Source organism: Conger conger, chromosome 6 (assembly GCF_963514075.1).
Source record: "Conger conger chromosome 6, fConCon1.1, whole genome shotgun sequence".
Lineage (NCBI taxonomy): Eukaryota > Metazoa > Chordata > Actinopteri > Anguilliformes > Congridae > Conger > Conger conger.
The window spans coordinates 49969774-49991534 of NC_083765.1; the positions used below are offsets into that span (position 1 = coordinate 49969774).

At 42.1% G+C, this 21761-nt stretch overlaps 1 protein-coding gene across 5 annotated transcripts in view; it reads right to left on the reverse strand.

Annotated features, from left to right (window-relative positions):
• LOC133130919 (nuclear factor of activated T-cells, cytoplasmic 3-like) overlaps positions 1 to 17420 on the reverse strand; it is a 79825-nt gene extending 62405 nt beyond the window's left edge. For 2 of the 5 annotated variants that reach the window (XM_061245918.1, XM_061245916.1), the window contains exon 1: positions 16972 to 17420. In XM_061245918.1, coding sequence (XP_061101902.1) covers positions 16972 to 17062 — 91 coding nt within the window. In that variant the 5' untranslated portion in view covers positions 17063 to 17420. Of the gene's footprint in view, positions 1 to 383; positions 647 to 8041; positions 8153 to 16971 lie in introns of those variants that run through there. The other 3 variants (XM_061245917.1, XM_061245921.1, XM_061245919.1) reach the window with 3 other exon arrangements.
• Positions 17421 to 21761: the final 4341 nt, after the last annotated feature.

Consider the following 21761-nt stretch of genomic DNA (forward strand, 5'->3'; position numbering starts at 1 on the left):
GTCCTTAAGAGCATAACAATGATCCCCAAGACCACGGGAAGCTGTTTATATAGCTGAATTAATATTGAGTAAGCCTCGGCAGGTACTGCAATTTCATCCCCAAAGCAGCCAGGTGCTGTGTGTCAACGGTGTGGCTAATTGTTAGAACAAAGATAAATTCGTTCAGATTAGAAATGTACGGCATAATAATTTGCTGGATCTCTCATCTGGAGCGTCTTGTCTGGTGAGCCGGCGGACGGCTTAACCGACAGCGTCATCCACTACTGAAGAGCCCGCATATCAGACAGATGATCTAGTTAAATAAAGAACCCAAAGAGGCTTTGCGGGCTAACATTAGCCAGAAATGGCGTTGCGAGGCGATAACCTGGCGGTGACTCACTCACCCAGACCTTTCACTCACAGTCAAAATGGCTCCCAGGTGCCCGTCTGGGCCGTTGAGTCACCCAGGGACTCTCCCAGATAAACTACCCAAGTCTCCCCGGGTACCGCTTCAGATCCCCAGGGTTTTAAACGCGCTACAGCGGCCGGGCCGCGGGTAGCGTGAAGAGACGCGGTGCAGAGGCATTAATGCGTCAACGTTTTCAGCGCGTTACAGCGGCCGTCCCCAGGTAGCGTGAAGAGACGGTAGTCTGAAACGCGTCCGCACGCCCTGATCTCCAACGTCTGACGTGGAGATAAAGATAAAGGCGTGAGGACTTTCAGACAGCTGTGGGATTGCGGGAGGTTAAAAAGAAATGATTCAAATTCAACTGTTCACCATTTAGCATTGCGATCCAGTTCGCTTTTTCATATTACAGGCATGAATAACATAAAACCTTCATAGCACAAGTACTATGAAAGCATATAGAGAACATTGTGCTTTACAACAACTGGACGGTTATATTTCTCACACCTTATATTTTATACAGACTTGAATTCATCACTCGTGCTGAAACACAACAAAAACCAGGAGACACTGCGGCCCTCCAGGACTGGAGTTTGACACCCCTGGGCTATTTGTACATGTTTTTTTCGTGTTTAATAACACGTTCCCCTCCCAGGTCTCGCTCAGAGAATCAGGTGTCATAGCACTGGGCTAAAACAAAAAGTCTGAAGAGCCCTGGGGTTGGCTGTATGTACAAGGTAGCGGTTGATGTTAATAACACTTCCCCTCTCTGGTCCCTCTCAGGGGCGCGTGGGCCGGGCGTGGGCGGGTTAGCAGCGGCTGTTCAGGAAGTGGCCGCCCGCGGGCCCCAGGGCCCCAGCCTCGCTCGGATGGAAACTTTGGGCAGACGGTGCACGCCTCTGCCACGCCCCTGAGCGGAGTCGGCTGCGCTCATTGGCTCGTTCGCGCGCCCAATCCCGACAGCTGAACACCCAGCATTCAGGTCCTGCTAGCCACTGTTCAACTATCCACAACACGCCTTCGGGTATATCTGGCTCAAGCGGTTAAAAATAATCACCACTCCTGTTCATTAACCTACACTCAAGTGAGCACTTTATTAGGTAGACCTGTACACCAGCCTGGCAATGCTACAATTTAATCAGCCAATCACGTGGCAGCAACTAAATGCATAAAAGCATGCAGATGTGGTCAAGAGGTTCAGCTGTGATCTAAGCGACTTTGACTGTGGAATGATTGTTGGTGCTAGACAGGGTGATTTGAGTATCTCAGAAATTTCTGATCACATTTCAGTAAGCAGAAAAAACATCCAATGAGCAGCAGTTCTGCTGGCAGAAACAGCTTGTTAATGAGAGAGCTCAGAGGAGAATGGCCAGACTGGTCAAAGCTGACAGGAAGGTGACAGTAACACAAATAACCACACATTACAACAGTGGTATGCAGAAGAGCATCTCCGAACACACAACGCATCATAACTCTAAGTGGATAGGCTACAGCAGTAGAAGTCTTAAAAATATGTCTAATAAATACCTAATAAAGTGCTCACTGAGTGTATTGTCATGTCACTCGAGGATCACCGCAGTGAGCATTCAAGCGGCAGCATAAGATTTAGTAAGTCTAAATAATGTCTACAAAAGTGCTCACTGAGTGTGCATTTCCCTTTGCTAGCACCATTACACGACAGTAGCCCTTGCTAATTTGATTTCACACTTAATTACCCAATGTAGTTAACAGAATAAAGATAATTTGAATCTGAATAATTAAAGTAATAAAATAATAAAATAATTATTGCACGCATTAAGAAATCATTAAAACAATGTTTGGTTACTTGGTCAATCAACTTTTTTAACAGCTAAACTTAGCCTACCCAAAACATTAATTTAAATATATCTTAGTGGGGGTAGTTTGGGGCTATTTCAGATTTTAAAGTGAATCACAGGCTATATGCCCAGGCTATTTTCCACAGCCCCATTAGCTACATCTACACCGCATTCATAGGCCCAGTGGAGAATTAGTGTGAAATGGAAGCAGAACAGCATTGCACTTGTGTCTCTACAATCTGATCGGTTTGCTTTATAACTCCTCTTCTCCAGTGGGTTTTCCAAAAGCCTACATTTGACATATAGCCGTTATGAGTAAGACGCAATTTGTGGGCAGTAGTAATTTCGTAAGTGATATTTCTCATTTACATTCTATGACAAAATTACTTACAAGATGCAACAACGGCCAGTGGATAACTTCAACAAGTCAAGTGCATTTTCATCAATACTGCAGAGGAACTTTCAGCTGCTGCTTTAATGCTGTGCACATCATCTCATATTGTCTAAAAGCCCTTCAAACACTTGAAAAGAACGCATCCTAAAAATCAAACGGGCCGCCAGCAACAGTTGAAAGTTTCGATTTGACTTCATTCACCACCTCCTCGCCTCGCTGCTTCATCGTTTGATCGGCGTTTCAGTCGTTTATTTTCAAAACCACCCTCCCCCTGCACAAAATACAATGGAGAAAATGAGTTTTTGTTTGAGTCACAATCCATCATTTTTGACCCCAAAGGATTCTGAAGAAAAAAAAAAAAAACATACCTACAGTTGGTAAATCTCTGATTCCGGGCACAGTCTTTCCAGGAACGGTTGGCAACGTGCCGCCCACTCTAAACACTCTGCGACGCTAATGCCTGGGACCTGCTCTTCAGGCCCTTTGGAGCAGTCACGGGAGAAAGAGCTAGGCATTACCGTCACGCTCTGCGAAGCCTCCATCATAACAACCCCGGGACAAGACAAGGGCGTTCCGCCTTCAGCGCGCTCATGAGGGGGTGACTAACAGAGCGCGCTGGGCGGACGCCGTCCGCGGTGTTTGTTTCTCGTTAAACGGGAACGATCGGGCCGAACCTGCCTGGAGAATGCGGCCGCGGCGGTTGCGTAATCCTGGAAGGGCTTCACGCCGCACTTACAGGTGGTTACATCACGAAGCGCCCGCTGACGTGCGCTCGCCATCAGCTGCTCGAGCCAACATTAACATATGTTTAACTTCTAAATAAAGCCTCCAAATTAAGTATGTCACGCCGCGATACCAGCATGGGGTGAACAGACGGCTCTGTGTCCGCTCAAGCGATCTCTCCAAGTCTATTTCCAGGATTGTAGCAGATTTCCTTTCATAAAATTACTTCATGTCATGAACTGGAAATGGAAAGACAACAAAATGGCATCAGCATGTTTTTTTTGGGGGGGGGGGGTTTTAGGCCCTAATTTAACAGGACAGTAATTGCCTGTTGCAAAGCAAATGACAGCTTGTGAGTTAGCTGTAATGAAAGAAGCGGTTTATTTCAACCAGATTTTACATGGTAATATAAGCACTGCTGTGCAGCGATACACAACGTGTTGTTTCGGAACGGGAGTCTTTGGGAGATCCTCTCGAGATTAGGCCGGTTGTGTTCTAGTGTTTATGACAACAACCCACCGCGATTTCTTACAAGGGCGGTGTTTTCACGAGCGTGCGGCCCGGAGAACCCGTCCCAGCGGCAGTCTGTCACGAAGCTGAAGTGGAAGATAACGTCCAAGGTTACTGCGCACGCACACTGCGCGACATTTAAACAGTCTGTCAGGGCCTCCTGTACATCTGTCCACACCGGGAGGGAGGAGGGAGGAGGGAGGGAGGGAGAGAGGAGAGAGCACAGCAGTACATTACATGGAGATTATAGATATTTGGCGGCACTATAAATCTTTTTTTCATTCGCAAAGACGCTTTTGCGCACTGGCTAAACCTGAGCACACTACCTTTACTCGCTACCATAAAATTCCATGTTAAAAACCACCCACGATGCACTCCGTATACTGTACATTGTGTGAGTATACAGTTTTAATGTGGGCCTACACGAGGATCAGGAACTACAATTTTGAAAGGCAAGACCACATATAATAAAGCATCTTTTTTTTTTTTTTTGGCATTTTAGTGAAACGGATGCATTGAATGAAAAAATAGCGAAACACAGGCAGGCAGTGCAGTCATAACCATAAGCAATATTCACAGGTCAGTCTTTGTTTTTTACATTAGGGTGTAGAAAACAGATATGGGGAGGGGAAGTTTAAATCAGGAGAAAGTCATGACCTAAACTAGCAGAACAGGCGTTCCTTAGACTTTAAGGTTCAAAACCATCGCTGCAAACTCTTAAAGTGAACACACCAAATCCTTTATTGAAGTAGTTAGAAAGTCACGTCTCATATCAGACAATTGTCATTTCCATCAGAAAATTGGTACTGGGCTGTTTTCAGATTTAAATGTAAAGTATAAACTTTGAACGTCTCTTCATTGGCATCTAGCAATGTGCCAAAACGTGCCTTGGGGTGAAAGTTGCTCGTCTCACTCACATGACGTCATGTGCGCAATTCTCTGCTTTCTGCGTCTCCGCAACCTTTACTTTTAATGAATTAAAATCATTCTGCGTCTCCACAACCTTTACTATTAATGAATTAAAATCATTCTGCGTCTCCACAACCTTTACTATTAATGAATTAAAATCATTCTGCGTCTCCACAACCTTTACTATTAATGAATTAAAATCATTCTGCATCTCCACAACCTTCACTATTAATTAATTAAAATCATTCTGCATCTCCACAACCTTCACTATTAATGAATTAAAATCATTCTGCGTCTCTACAACCTATAGTATTAATGAATTTAAATCATTCTGCGTCTTCGCAACCTTTACTATTAATGAATTAAAATCATTCTGCGTCTCCGCAACCTTTACTATTAATTAATTAAAATCATTCTGCGTCTCCGCAACCTTTACTATTAATGAATTAAAATCATTCTGCGTCTCCGCAACCTTTACTATTAATGAATTAAAATCATTCTGCGTCTCCGCAACCTTTACTATTAATGAATTAAAATCATTCTGCGTCTTCGCAACCTTTACTATTAATGAATTAAAATCATTCTGCGTCTCCACAACCTTCACTATTAATGAATTAAAATCATTCTGCTGTCGCCACCCTAGCAATGTGCTAATCGCATTGCAATAACAATTAAAATTCTACACACTGTGCCACCCAACTTCAGTTTCACGAAAATGTAAACTTTATAAATGGTGTGCAGAGCTGCTCATAATGTCAGCCAGGAAACGGACCCTTCCCTGCACCGAGCACAGGGGGCCCCTTCGTCTCAGCCAAATGTAGGGCATGGGGACCAGGGCCCGGGGGCCAAAGGGACAGATTGGGGGTGGGGGGGGGAGGGAGGAATGCTCTCCTCTCTGAAGGGCCTCCCAGTCGTCTGGCAGCTGTGCATTGGCCTGGTTTAACCCCTTAATATCGCCCCTTCTCTTGGCTCAAGATTACAAATGACATACCCAGAATATTACTAAAACAAAGTTACAGAAGCTCAAACTGGATGAATTTGACTGGAGACAGATTATTGTAGCTGTGGCTGGTGCACTTACAAATACAATGGAGCCAACTCACAACCACCAAAAATGAGCATTCTGCATTGTTTTTTTCTAATCTATGTCTAGGCAGTTTTCCAAAAAGGACATTTGGAGACTCCAAAGGACACATGGAATCTAAATGATATTATGGGTCTTATGAAGTGTAAAATACTGCACTTTGCTTCTAAAACTATGCAACACTTTGTATCCCGAAAAATCCCCACCTGTCACCGTCCCCTACCTCTCTGTCCCAAACCCCCTCTCCTTGCAGTTATCTTCAGACAGCAATAAGTCGAGAGGATCATAAAAAATAAGTACAATAATCACAATAATACCATCCTGTATACTAATTAGGGATAGTATATTGTGACAATATATTGCAATATGAAAACATGACAATATGGATCGCGGAGCTTAAAAATGTATTGCCAAAACAACAAATTCACTATTCACAAATTCACATAACCACATATTTTAAAATTAGCAAAAGGATAATCAACTTTACGTCAACCATTTGCAACACCTTTACTCCAATCAAGTACACGAGTAGAGGAAATCAGGAAATGCATCGGCGTTTATAAATGACTCATAACCTAAGGTCGTTTTCAGTTTCAGAAGCGAACTAGCACTTTGGAGCGCACATTTCAGTCGTAACGTAGTGCCAGCCCTTTACAAAGACACAAAACCAAACATGACTCATGAGGTTGAATGCTACTGAACAAGACTGAAAGTTTACTTAATCATCACATCATAGCAGGTACACATCTTGCCTCAGGACAGGTAATCTTATTCAGTTATACATCGTCTTAATCTGAACTTAATTTTTTATATCAGGACCGTATCGCGTCGTGAAACCAATATCGTCTCGTATCGTGAGTTGAGGGTATTATCCCACCCACAAAATACTAATTATATTCGTTGCGGTCCACTCGTTGAAGTGTTGTGAAATACCAAACCCCCCATCAACAAGTCAAACACATTCCATAATTTCACATGCTATTTATTATTCAAAAGCAGACAGGCTCCTTATTTACAAGCATACTGACTAATAATACAATATTTTGAGAATATTTTGGCTAGCTTGCCTCCTCTTGAGCAGGTGTTACATGAATCAGATCACAAAATCACATTATCACAGTTGCCCAGATTTTCTGAATCAAGACAGAGTCAAATCAATAGACCTGCATTTTCACAGTGCCAAACTCATAATCCTGCATTAATATGAACTCTCTTATAGCAAACTCACCTCGCAAAATCGGTCAGCAAACTCGTATTTATTAGACATATTTTTAAGACTTCTACTGCTGTATCCACTTAAGATTTATGATGCGTTGTGTGTTCAGAGATGCTCTTCTGCATACCACTGTTGTAATGTGTGGTTGTTTCCGTTACTGTCACCTTCCTGTCTGCTTTGACCAGTCTGGCTATTCTCCTCTAACGTCTCTCATAACAAGGCATTTCTGTCTGCAGAACTGCTGCTCACTGGATTATTTTTGTTTGTTTTTTGCACCATTCTTTGCACACTCTAGAGACTAGTGCGTGTGAAAATCCCACGAGATCAGCAGTTTCTGAGATACTCAAACCACCCTGTCTGCCACCAACAATCATTCCACAGTCAAAGTCACTTAGATCACATTTTTTCCCCATTCTGATGGTTGATGAGAACATTAACTGAAGCTCCTGACCCGCATCTACATGATTGTACGCATTGCACAGCTGCCACACAATTGGCTGATTAGATAATCGCATGAATAAGTAGATGTAATAAAGTAAAAATGTTCCTAATAAAGTGCTTGGTGAGTGTAGCTCATCAATATTCTGCTCTGCCACAAATACTTAAACATTTAATTGTCTACAAAAGTAATATTAATAAATGCAGCGTGAATCCTGCTATCAAAGGCAGTGGAATGTCAATCAGCATTCAGCAATAGTTTTGATCAAAGTACCAAACAAATAAAGAGACATTTGAATTAAAAGTGGGCCCACCACTGAGAAGTATTGAAGCAGGCTATAACCCTTTCAGTAATGTTATAAAAGTTAAAAATTAAAACTCCGGTTTTACTATCTTTTTTTAACCTCTTTTACCAGTTGCCAAGCCACTGGCTTCATGCTATTAGTTATGCCATTTAATCCTTGGTTAGACCTGTCAGCTCTGCCTAGACTAGAACTCTTCCATAACACTCAGTCGGGAGAGATAGAAAGACAGAAGAAGAATGAGACCGAAAGAGTCGGATCACCTTGTGAAGTGACACACAGCATTCTTCCACTGCAGGTTCACGCCTGACAAAGAATCACTTCAGAGACACTCCTGGACGCTTTGTTTTACAATATTGTAAGACCTGCAGTCTCCCTTGCTGGCAGACTCACGCAGAGCTCAAAATAGTCCACCAGGCCGGCGATATAATTTCAATCAACAAGATAGCACAGGCACATTCTTAAGATTCAGAAATCGGTTGTTTTGCTTTCAAAACCTCTACGATCTAAATTTCAGAGCGCTGAAGCTTTAAGGTGTTCTTCGTCTAGCCCATTACGATCGTTGCAGACAACTCGGGCAAGTCGCTGTCTGACAGAGTGAGCGAAGGAGAGGGAGCGCGAGCGCGAGAGAGAGAGAGAGAGAGAGAGAGAGAGTGAGAGAAGGAGAGGGAGCACGAGAGAGAGAGAGAGGGGGGGGGTGCTACACGTCTTTTTTCTGCTCCTCACACCACAGGGAAGGGGCCGGTACCTCCCCTCTCCCTAAATTCCACCGCCATCTGAAGCACACATGGCGTGCCTGGGCAGATTTGACAGCCAGGATGCTGTTTAAGAGGCAAGCGGAGAGCACGCCAGATGCCTCCATCTGCTCATACCTGGGGAGAAGACCCTCTCAGACCACACCTCCCCTGGGGAGAAGACCCGCTCAGACAACACCTCCCCTGGGGAGAAGACCCTCTCAGACAACACCTCCCCTGGGGAGAAGACCCTCTCAGACAACACCTCCCCTGGGGAGAAGACCCTGTCAGACCACACCTCCCCTGGGGAAAAGACCCTCTCAGACCACACCTAAGCTGGGGAGAAGACCCTCTCAGACCACACCTACCCTGGGGAGAAGACCCTCTCAGACAACACCTCCCCTGGGGAGAAGACCCTCTCAGACCACACCTCCCCTGGGGAGAAGACCCTCTCAGATCACACCTCCCCTGCCACGCCGTCGCCCGTTTCAGCTTCCCGAATGACACTGCCACTGCCCGAGGAGGCCTGGAACCAAAACGCCAGCCTCCATATTTCACCAAAGGATGCGCACAAGGTCAGCGAGTAGCCCTGTGAAACATACTGTTACAGCCCCCCACCGTAACAGTGTCTAACAATCCCCCAGACACCAGTAATTTTCTTCAGAACTGGCCAATACTGAATTATGTCTCGGTTTCTGTTGAGCGAAAAACTTAAAAAAAATAGCAATACCACTTTTCAAGAGAATGAGATTGAGTGAGAGGGCGGGAGATAGGCGAAGAGAGTAGTTTTTAAAAATGTTTTTAAACCATACTAGGCTTGAATATGTTGAGATGTTTGGATCTCTACATAATGGATAGTTCAGAAAATAGTATTTTAAATAGGCTAGGATAACTGCAGGAACCTCAAAATTACCTCAAAAGTCAAAACTGAGATTAGTTGGTATAGCGAAAGAAAAGTACATACAAATCATACCTTTCAATGGCATCACTATATGATTACAACAGAGTGATAATGTATAAATGCTACCTCTCGGAAGATGCTTTTCAGTGGACTCTTACATTTTCTCTACCTTCCCTTCTTTGGGAAAAAAAAGCTACTTCTGATGCCTGAGCTGAAGGCGATTTTCCTTAGATTCACCTCTTAAGCTCAGTCTATCATTTCTTGGCTCAACCAACACTGCTGACATTAAATGTGATTGAGTTCCGTATAGACTTTTCCATTGTAGTTAAATGTCTTGAATTTATTCTTGGCAGGTGAGCGCTGAAGCACATCACCAAGAACTCCAGCCAAGATCCAGTAGGCCATTTCTTTGCACCGAGACAAATATTTGGATAACTCCAATAACAATATTCCTTTAATAAAAATCATTCATTTGAATTTGTACAATTCTATGAATTGGGATAGTAAGTTGTTCCAATAAATATTGAAGAGATCCATTTGCTTGTCATTCAAATGATCTCATCTGTGACTCAAAGTTTCCTTCCTTTAGACTTCCTTTAAACTTCTGCAACATTCTGCACCAAATTAAAAACAATCCTTTATAAAACAAGGAACTGTCCAATTCTTGTTACTGAATGCACTTAACTTCAATGTCTAGATACAGCATGAGCAAAACCAGCCATTTAATTCATTCATGCATTCAGAAATAATTATACAAGAACTGATACTCTTTGATAAAAAAAAAAATCAGATAACTGAGATGAGGAGTTACACTAATGCAGGAGAGATTGAGCTCGCTCAAAAATGATCTTATTAAGGCTGATCTGACAGACAAAACATTTCACCATAAAAAAATAAATGATACCATGGAGGATTTTTTAGCCTTGCTGTGGTCCTGTGTCTACAATCAAATAAATATCTTCCTCCCTCTTCAACCCCACCCAAACTACCTAACACAGCTAGCTGGATAGCTAGAGGTAACATTACTTAGTGCTCACGTTCATGCACCCAAACTACCTAACACAGCTAGCTGGTTAGTTAAAGGTAATGTTACTTAGAGGTCCCACAGAAAATAAACTGTCTCTGCATTGCTTTTCATTGCCTGAACAGCTGCCATAGAGGAAAATCAATTTCAAGTTTGACTGTTTTTTCAAGGCCTTGCAGTAACTACAAACTTTCCCCCGAAACCTTTCAGGTTGTTTTATTTTATTGTTTATTTTTGCAGGGACAGCGCACACTTAAAGGGAAATTGCACCAGAGTTAGCTAGCAGCTAATTTACATCTGTCGTCTCTGGGCAGGAAGACAGATAACCACAGAAACAGCAAACTACAAAAAACAGCACAATCCAGAAGGTCCATCAGTGTCAATAGTCAAAATCTGAATGATATGTACGAGGCAACATTTAACCATACCCAATAAAGTAAGCCAAAGATGCCTTATCAACCTTCAGCCTCTAATTACGGACTAGCAAATTGCATTTGCAAATCACAGTATTGCTCGATATTTTTAAGATTTAACATTTTTTATCACTCCAAAACACAAGCTTCCAAAGCTTGGGTAACGATCAAATATAGTCTACTAATTATGGACTGATTTTTGCTTTGTGGTTTTGTGCGTTACTGCGCTGAATCTGAGTTTCCATTTCAGCTGCGTGCGAACCCCACGCTCACAGGACAGAGAGGCCAGCCGCTGGGGAAGGGAAAACGACGGTTTCAATTAAAATGATTGAAAATGCAAATATTTAAATAACAAAATTACTAAATGAATGATTAAATAGTGTAAGGCTTTTAATCGTTCAGAACTGCCGCCTGTCATACACTTACAGACTGGGAAATACACTCACTGAGCACTTTATTAGGAATTTATTCATGTGATTATCTAATGAGCCAATCGTGTGACAGCAGTGCAATGCATGAAATCTTGCAGATACGGGTCAGGCGCTTCAGGTTATGTTCACATCAACCATCAGAATCAAAAAACATCCTGTTCTGCTGGCAGAAACGCATTATTAATGAGAGAGGTCAGATGGGAAGGGCCAGACTGGTCGAAGCTGAGAGGAAGGTGACAGTAATGTAAATAACCACACATTACAACAGTGGTATACAGAAGAGCAACTCCGAAAACACAATGCGTCAAACCTCTACATGAATAGGCTACAACAGCAGCAGACATCCAAAAAATAAATAGGTCTAATAAATACCTAATAAAGTGCTCACTGAGTGTACATAGTAACAGTTACAAATTAAACAGCCATAATAACTTAAATCATGTTTAAAAACATGGCCGTCTGTGAACCAAGTAAATTTTCGTCTGAAGTGTTTGGGGCCAGCAGCAATGCCACTGATTTATTGATTTAATATACACCTGAAATGAGCTTTGCCGCATAAAGCCCAAATTGTGGGATTACGGAGATGACTGACCACGTCTCAGGCCATTTTCAGCATCTCACTGGCCAATGCGGCAGGAATAGAGCATTCCTTATTGGCCGACACTGCTGGCAAGTCTGCAGATTTAGATGCAGGGGTCAAATTAAATGCTTTTCTACATTGCTTACCGATACACCAAGACAGTTTGCCTTGCGTTTCTCAGCTTTCACACCAACTAAGCCATCCGCTCTCTAATCCTCATGCAGGGAAACTGTTTTTATCGACCACAACTTATGAAGTTTGCTGTGTTGGATATAGAGCCTTCCGAAGCAATTCTCACTCTAAAATAAACAGCACTGAATACGAACATGCAGACTTGGCACCGTGTTGTTGCGTTATAAAATAGATCATAGTTATGTCTATCACTTGTTCCACATTCATACCGCGAGCCAAGCCCACCATCCATTTGCAGTAAGAACCAGATGTTAAAAGTCTCACATTTCTAGAAAAAGACAAGGGGAACACCAGTGTTTCATTTAGGCTAATTTGGGGTGGTGGAAACCCGCCTTGTTCCATTGGTTCTGATGGTCTTCTCTGGAGCCCCGTCAGCAATAAAGACCGATTTAAGACCAGCCAAGGCAGCACAGCACAATGGCATAACCCCGCACACATGCTGATGCTGTTATTCCCGTTTTGCATCCAAATCTTTCCCCTGGTCTTCGGATCCAAGTCCTGCTCCTTATTTTAAATTCAAGAACATTTGAAGAGTCTTCATCAAAATTGTCATGAAACCCACAAAAAAAAAAGAAGAAAAAAAAGAAAAGAGGCTGTGTATAAATAAGTCAAAAGGGGAAAAAAAAAAAAACCCAGCTTCCAAGCCATCATATGCTATAGGTGCTGTTATGTGCACAGACATTTTACATTAGCAAGGCTATGTTAATGTTTACACTAGCAAACGTTACACTACGGTCAATTTTCTGTTTCTTGCATATACACTCAGTGAGCACTTTATTAGGTTTTATTTCTTTACTTCTTTTTTTAATGTGCATGAAAATCCCAGGAGATCAGCAGTTTCTGAGATACTCAAACCACCCTGTCTGCCACCAACAATCACTCCACGGACAAAGTCACTTAGATCACATTTTTTACCCCATTCTGATGGTTGATGTGAACATTAACTGAACCGCCTGACCACACAATTGGCTGATTGGATAATCGCTTGAATATATCGCTGTAAGAAAGTAAATATTCTCGGTGAGTGTACAATTGTCAGACGTAGACAAGCATTTCAGTGGGCCACGAGCTCTGCCGTGAAATGAAAATGTGGTTTATAAAACACAAAAACACTGCCACACATACACTGGCTCTCTGGAAGAGGCAGATTGTCAGGCCTGCTATTTTTTGGCCACAGTCATTTTGCCTGGAAGTCACGGCTGTCCTCATTCAAACTTCTGATCTGATCTGAACCACAAGCGAGTCCAAATACCACAATCAACAATCTGGGCCCTTTCTAACCAGTTGGCTGCGTTCGTATGGCCTATATTCCGCTCATAAATGTAAGCGTACCAGGCCGACTTCTGACTGGACTTCCATATGCACACAGGTGACAGTCGTCATCAGTTCAGATAACTGATAAAGCACAATTCACTACAATGGCCATATCCCAGGATGAATAATGTGGCCTGTGCCCCTAACATCACAGCTACAGTCTCTATGACTGCACCTCATAGCACTCCTTCAACGAAACGGAGAAGAGCAGAATATGGTCCTCCGTGCATGGAAAGGGGAGCGCACTTCAAAACCACTTTCCCCATTCCACGGGGAAAACCAGAACACAAGCCCAGAATTCAAATAAGTGTCAGTCTCACACACAAAGGCAGGGCGTGATGCATCACCAGATGACTTATATTATTCTCCCCTTCAGCCTAACACGGCATGACACATGCCAGTGCCAGTAGCAGCAGACAGATATTAGTGGGCCTGCTTATGGTAAGCTGTGTGTCATCTGCGCCAATGATTAAAATGGCGGTCATCTGCATACGTGGCAATACAGTAAATGCTCAATTAAATAATAAGTTTAATAAATAATGCCTGCAAAGCCATTCTACCAATGACTACAAACAGCTCAGCTTTGCATAACCAAAATATTTTATTTAAAACACAAAGTAATGAATTGCATTATACTGATCAATTAATTCTCAGCCAGATTAAGGCTATATATTTATAGAAATAAAGACTAAACCCAGCAGATTTTCATTCAGGTTCAGTGGCTAGCTAGAAAGTTATCCTGGTCTTGCGTTGTGTAGTCCATCGGATGTATTGTTGTACTTTTACTGTTACATAAAGCATACCTCAGGAATTGTAATTTTTGAGACATGTCACTGACCAAAAGGTCCAATCATATGAATAGAGTTTGTTATGACTATTAATGAAAATAGATGGTCCTTGTAAAATGCTTAGTAATCTAGAAATTGTTCCAGCGTCCAAAGGCTTATAGTTGCCATTTAGTTTGTTACCCATTTCAGATGAAGATCTTGCACTGTAGAAACAATGGGCTGTCAGAACAAGATAATAATTTTCTATCAAATGAATCAAGATAAATAAAGGAACCAAACAATGCATCCATCAATTGTTTGAATAATATTCAGGACTTTTGATGTTTGATGTGGAAATCATGGCAGAACATTAAAATGAGTAAATATTGTTAGCCACATGGGGTGGAGGTGGGAATAAGAACATTGCTCATTTACCAGGACTATGAAAGACATGTTAAATATTCGCTAGTGATACAATCCCAGTTACACCACTTTGTTTCATGAAATAATACAACACAACAAAGCAGATCTAAATTAAATTAAGTCTAACCCTAACCTGATCACTCAGAGGTAAAAACAACACCCAATTTCAGTTTTTGTTTATTTTATTTTATTGCCTGTGCTTTTTCTGCTTTGAGGTGCACATTTCCCACAATATTATAACAAGCTACGTTGGCCTTTTAAAATCCAACAAGACACTTATCGCATACTTTCACGGTAAACGCAACACAACATTCCTAAATGCAGTCTGAATCTAGTCTGAGTCTAAATGCATCTAAAAGCGATTATTGTTACACCCACGCAAGACAAAAGAGAGCCTTGCACAAAGTAAAAAGTAAAGCAAAATCAGCTAGCAGAGATGCACCTTCTTCAACAACTAACTCTGTGCACTGAAAAATACAATGATGAAAAATACTGCCTTCACTTTAGGAGTTGGGTCTCATGTTCTGCATGTATTTATATATTTGTTCTCATGTAGATGTCACAATAACATTAGCACAACGTGCATTATGTGCAATATGCTGATGCAGTGTCGGCAGTAGGAAGCTTTGTTTGTGACACCTGTCCCGAAGAAGGCTTGCCTATAAAAGCTGATTCAAAGACAGAAAGAAAAAAAGAAAAGAAAAAGAAAAAGAAAACATACACGGGTTCAAGTTGATACAGTAAATCATTATCGCTTTGCTAAATTACCAATCGGGGCAATTCAGGCTATGACAGAGTTCACCAATCTGGACCTCTGTGCGCATAAGTGCAAAAGCTGAATTCGAGTCAATTACACCCAAAACAGGATATGTTATGGTCATAAAACAGACAAACAAGTGAAAAGTCAAACTAAGTAATTAACCCTGGGGCTACTAATACCTTGCTGTTTGTATAGGCAAAAGGTATTTGCTCATAATCCCTCAAATTAATGGATTTGTATTCGTGGTTTTATTTGTATTTGTATTACTAGTTTCTATAGTAGCCTACATTCTTCAATACAATAATGAATGTGTCAACATGGCTAATTAAAATTTAAAATGTAATACTGACGGGAACAGCTCAATTTATCCAACTGAACAACCTTGTAAAAGGCAATAGATTTAACAGAGGCAGGTTTCTCTTGCAACGATGTTTGCTTCATAATTACAAAATATATTCAGTGGGCGAATAACTCCTCGCGTTGAAAGGCGCTAAAATTTGAGCAAATGCAAAAAAAAATATTTTGTAAGACACTCTTGATTTTTCAATTGTGGTATTTATTACCAATGCAGGTACACCCTCTATAGTTGGGATAGAGGGCAGAAATGCAAGATAACTGATGTAGCCATTCACAAAATAAGGAAATATACGGGTTAAACACTTTAATTATACTGTATGTACCCTTTAATTTATAAACATTGTACTTTTAGAATAATAATTCAACATATTCGATTACTGACAAATGCCGAGCATAATAAATAAAAAAGTGGTAATCTGGTTTATACAACAGTAGTAATGTTCCCGGAAAGATATTCCCTGAAGTTAATTTCCCACAACGAACGTTAGAATGGAACAACCACTCTTAATCACTGCAAACTGCCGAAAAGCCAAACTTTTCGAAAATCTTTAACAATGTTGCCATTACAGTCTTCCAGTAATTTCTGGAAGAAGCCCCAAATAACGTTAACGTAATGTAGATAATGAATCTAAATATATATATTTTAAAATCATTCATTGAACCAAACCAAACTTATCACTGAAATTGAAATTGAAATTTTGAACCGCTGCAATTGCTCATAAGAACGCTGTTAGTGACGCATGTTTCTTGCAAACTACCACAATAATTATATCTTTCTATATGCGTATTTAATTCATGCAGAATTGGCCAAGCACAATATATAACATGCTTGCTTTTCTAGCCACAGCTAGCCATTTAGCGCTCTTTCTGCTTCTCTCTGTAGTCAACGGTCAAAGTTGGTAGCTTGTCAAGCTAACTCACTATTTCTTAAGTTTCAAGAACTTCGCTTCCAATTAATCTTCTTGAGGTTAGCTATAACACGCAGCTCGCTATTTTCTCAAATGCAAGCATGCTGTCGATATACTGTAAAAGTTAACTTAACGTAATAGCTTACTTGTAGTGAATACATTACTGATACTGGAATAATGCACGCTTCCCTAGCTACACAACTAGCTGGCTTTTGTGCCGACAATTCCCGTGTTCGCTCAGTGTGCGGGGTTGAGCGCCGTTTGCACATGTATCTTAGCTAACAAATAGACTGTAGTAGTTAGCTAGCTAGGAGTTACATTTGCTCACCTAGCTAGTTAGCTACACGTATAGGCACGGGAATGGGAGACTGTCCAGTAAAGACACGAACCTGCAGGGCCTAGCGACTGCTGTTGCCCATCCTCCCCGAAAATCAGTCTGAAGTCCAGCTCCTCGTTACCGCTGCAGTTTGCAGTAGTCATCGAGTTTGACAGCTCGGGATTACCCGTCACTCTCTACGCCGGCACTTGCAGGATCTTCCTCGCGCTACCACATTTATTCAACTTTTCTTTTTCTTTTTTTTTTACTTTGCAAGCAGCAAATTCTGCAGCTACGGGCGACCAAGAGCCATACTGTATGTGTAGCCTTCTCAGTGACGATTGTCCGCGCTGTTATTTCCAGAGTTTATTGCTATAATTTCCGTGAATCTAGTTTGCCTTCATTGCATGCGTTGGTGTCTCAGGGGCTGAGTTGTGGGTGTCCGCTTGTTGGTGTGGAGTGGCCACGGCCGTGACAGGACCGTCCGTGGAACAGACTCGAGCCTCTATCCCAACTTTTACTAACAGCGCGTGACAGGGCAGCTCCAGGGATGACGTCAGCAAAACCGGCAGACAGCAGTGAGACACGCACACACATTTACACACTGTACATACACCACACAGTACACTGACAGGACAGGGTATTCATGGGAAGTGCAGTTCAAGAAATGGATACAGGTCAGTGACCAAGTTTGAGCGTGAAGAGTTCCGAAATTTGTTTTCACTCGTTGCTCCCTACAATGGAGTATCTGTATTTTTGTACTCTAATTAAAACATAGTTGGACATAAAGTCGCGCTGTATCTGATGGTCCTTATATCCACCATAGCGTTTAGTTTACTTTATGGTCAAATGACTTCAAGGGGTCCAGGGAATCTCGGACAGAAAATATGCATTCTATTACGATCAGTAAAGTTTCAGAAGCATGCTCAACGCCTTCTGGGTGCCCCACCCATTACTGTGGTAACACCACCGACACAATCTCTAAGAGAAATATAAATATTAACCATTGAGCTATTCATGTGCATTTCTGTTTTAAAAAATACATCTTGGGGTGGTAATAATAAATGTACTCGTGCCATTGTCCCTTCGGTTCTCAAAAATATTTATTCAGATGAATGGGAAATGGCCAACAATCTAGTGGTGTACAGTAGTGAGGATGACTCAGAGCTGCATCCACTTCAGGAACAGTAACAATGCACATAGCTTGGTTTATTCTCCATCAGGCCTGATCCTAAACTCCTCTTCTCAAGACCTAGACATGTATAGCTGCAGGAACAAGAATTAACTTCTGACTTTGCATGAGATTCTTCTGCACTATACTGATGGCTGCAGATGTCAAGTCTCCACCTACACAGCCAATTAGAAAATGCACTTGTTCATATCACATGTGCATGCACACAAAAGTGAGAATTCTCTACTCTTAATGCCAGTTCATCCAGACGCATAAATGACCTCAATTCCTCAACTGCAAGTCCAATCAGTCAGCTCACATCCAAACTTTTAAACCTTTTCCACTTGTTGGAGTAGGCCCCTTGCGTGATTTTGGCTCTGGCAAACAATGTGTCGCTATAATCCTGCCTAGCGATTATGGCAAAACGCAGCCAGGCTAGGTCAGGGGCGCACAACTCAGGTCCTGGAGGGCCGATCTGCGAGCTGGTTTTTGTTCCAACCAATTACCTTATTTTTCTGACAGCTCTAGAAATGATGTTAGTTCACTCCTGTTAGCACAGTACAATCTTTAGGATACACTTGCAGTCTGAAAATATAGCTGGTGCATATACAAAGGTCTGATCAACATATTACTTAGCTAATTAAATAACTAAGAGCAGAAGTTGGCACAAAATCCTGAAACGGATCGGCCCTTGCTGTGCACCCCTGGCTAGGCTCCCTAATAATCGCATGCTTTAGTGCAGGGGTCCTCAGTCCTGTAAAACTGCAGGGTGTTAGTGAGCACTTAATTGATCAGTTAAAGCAGTTAATTACACAGTTAACTTACCTCACCTGGTTTCTTGGGTCTGAATTGGTCGCTGATATTAAAGCGAAAACAAAAACCAGCCACACCCTGCGGTTCTCCAGGACCAAAAGTGAGGACCATTGTTTTAGTGTCACACTGGAAGCACATGCATTTTGGTAATCTCCAGAGCCACATGGGGAAAAATATTTAGAGGATAAAATTATGTAAAATCTATAAAATACAGGGCAGGCTGGTAGCACAATATAAAGCATTCAGGGGCTTTTATCATTTGTGCTGGGAGTTACATGACAAGGCTTGGCCAACTATAAAAGTCGATATTCCAACCTATAGTAACAGAGAACAGTCTGAACTGGTGAGTAGGCAAGAGGTGACTAGTTCGAAGCCCAATGGCTTTGAATGAAAGCATTACGTTTATCACAAATTGCAATTTACTGATGTAGAAACCAGATCCAGTAGGAATGGCGCGTGAATGCAGCTGTAAGAAAGTATCAATTCGTGACACAAAGTGATGCTGGATTTGTAACAAGTTGATGAAGATAACGGAAAGAAAGGTTTCGGTGCGCTTTCGATTCGATAAGAGCCTCGCATTTCCTGTTGTGTGAAATTTCTTGTTAACGCATTTACCCAAACAAGCACCGTCAATACTTAAGATCGTCAAGTCACCGGTCCCTTCCCACAGATCAATCTCGAGTCGTGCTGGGGAGCTGCCACTACGCTGCCTGACGGACACGCCTCTCAGGCCCCCTGACCAACAAGTTTGCTCCCGTCAAAAAATGTTTTGACAAATTATACCAAAAAATAGTTTACAGCATACTGCGCATTACACAAAACTGCTGCGCACGTAAGATACCACAGAAAAACCACTGTCACTGTGTTTTTTTATTTATTTCCCGGTTTCGGCAAGCGTGTCTCTCCCCGTTTACAATTCAGATTAGCTCCGTGCCTTATCTTCTCAGATGACCTTTAAAAGGTAGCGATAAAGAACAAGATATCCGCAGATTGTGTAGGAGGGTGTTGATGTGGTTTGTGAGCGCGCTCTCAAAAAGAAAACAAACACATTTGTGAAAAGGGAAGAAAACCCACTCGTATGAAGTTTTCGTATGAACTTTAAGTACTTTTCTCACGCACATCGATTACTGAGACCTGCATTTTGGAGAGCCATCACGGCACGGCTGAACTGTGGGAGTTGAATCACTCAAGGGAGGTACACATCTAGGAATTAAATCAGAAGAGGCTTCCCGTCTCCAACTTTGACCAACATTACAGTCATTAACTGTGCATTTCACATAAATTACTTCTCATTTTGCGAAGTAAATTGAAAAGGAAGACGCACACAAAATGCACACAAAAATAAGACAGGGAGGCCTAACAAAAATAATTTAACAACTTGTGTTTTCTGTTGATCAAGATGAATGCAAAGGCTACAGCACCAAGCTCAGCAGTGCCGGGTTAAGGGAAAAGTTCAATATCTGATATTATTTCTGCTGTTATTAATCAGATAACTAGAATGATGTGTGCTTCATCTTACTGGGGGCATGAGGCTGCACTGATAACAAGCTTCATTCCTTAGGCTGGAATTACAACAAACAGATTGCTTTATATGAGAAAGACACGCAAAATTACCATATTGATCAGGAGGCTTGGCTGCCGTGAAAGTATACCATGCATGTACAAAATGCAGTCACTGTTGCGAACCATTTATCTTGGTTCGGCGGCGCCCATTATCAGTAGTGGTTAAGGTGCATGACTGGGACCCGCAAGGTCGGTGGCTCTAATCCAGGTGTAGCCACAATAAGATCTGCACAGCCGTTGGGCCCTTGAGCAAGGTCCTTAACCCTGCATTGCTCCAGGGGAGGATTGTCTCCTGCTTAGTCTAATCAACTGTACGTCGCTCTAGATAAGAGGTTCTGCCAAAATGGCAATAGCCGCATGGGGCCAAAGATGCTAATTCTGAGCTCTCGTTCTCACTGAAGACTGCCCGTACAACAGTGCAGGGTAACATCACACATCGCCATCAGCAAAGCAGCGTACAAAGCCACATCTCAAACCCAACTGTATCTGCATACACACAGAGAAGGGCTGTCCTATCCTGGTCCTAAAGATTCACCCTCCTGTAGGTTTTCATTTCAACCCTAATATGGCACACCTGATTCATCTAATTCTACTAATAACTGAGGCATGCTTCGTTAGGGTTGGAGTGAAAACTTACAGGATGGTAGATCTCCAGGAACAGGGTTGGGCAGCCCTGCTTTAGCTGTTAAATGAGGTGTGCTTTGTTAGGGTTGGAGTGAGAACCTAAGGGACGGTAGATCTCCAGAAACAGGGTTGGGCAGCCCTGACATACAGGGTAGGCTTCATATCTACAGGAGAAAAGCATATTTTCCTTTGTTTGTTGGGTTTAAACCAGACCTGGGTCAAATACGTAATTGTTTTGGATTCAAATACTTTTATGTGCTCGATTGATCCTGCTTGGTGCAAAGGGCCAACCAAGAGGACCAGAAGGTAGGGTCCGCACATTCTGAGGGTATGTCATAGGTTCCAATGCATCAAACAACTCAAGAAAGCTTAAAAACGTATTTAAGTCCAAAATGATTATACAGTTGACCCAGGTCCCGGAAGGCAGATAGACCGGTTTCAGGACAGTCATGCAAAGCTCAGGGCCACTGCAACTCAACCACGCTGAAACAAAGCAGGATAAATCCAGCTAAATTCCCAGCATTTTCCAGACTGTTCTTTAAACCATCCATGAAATGTGCTGCTTGTGTATCTTCAAAATAATTTGTATATTGGGCAGTATTAAATCTCGCTAAGCATTCGATCACAAATATTACCTACACTTTTATATGGGCGAAAAGTACTTCTGAGACAAATAACCAGAGATAATGGAC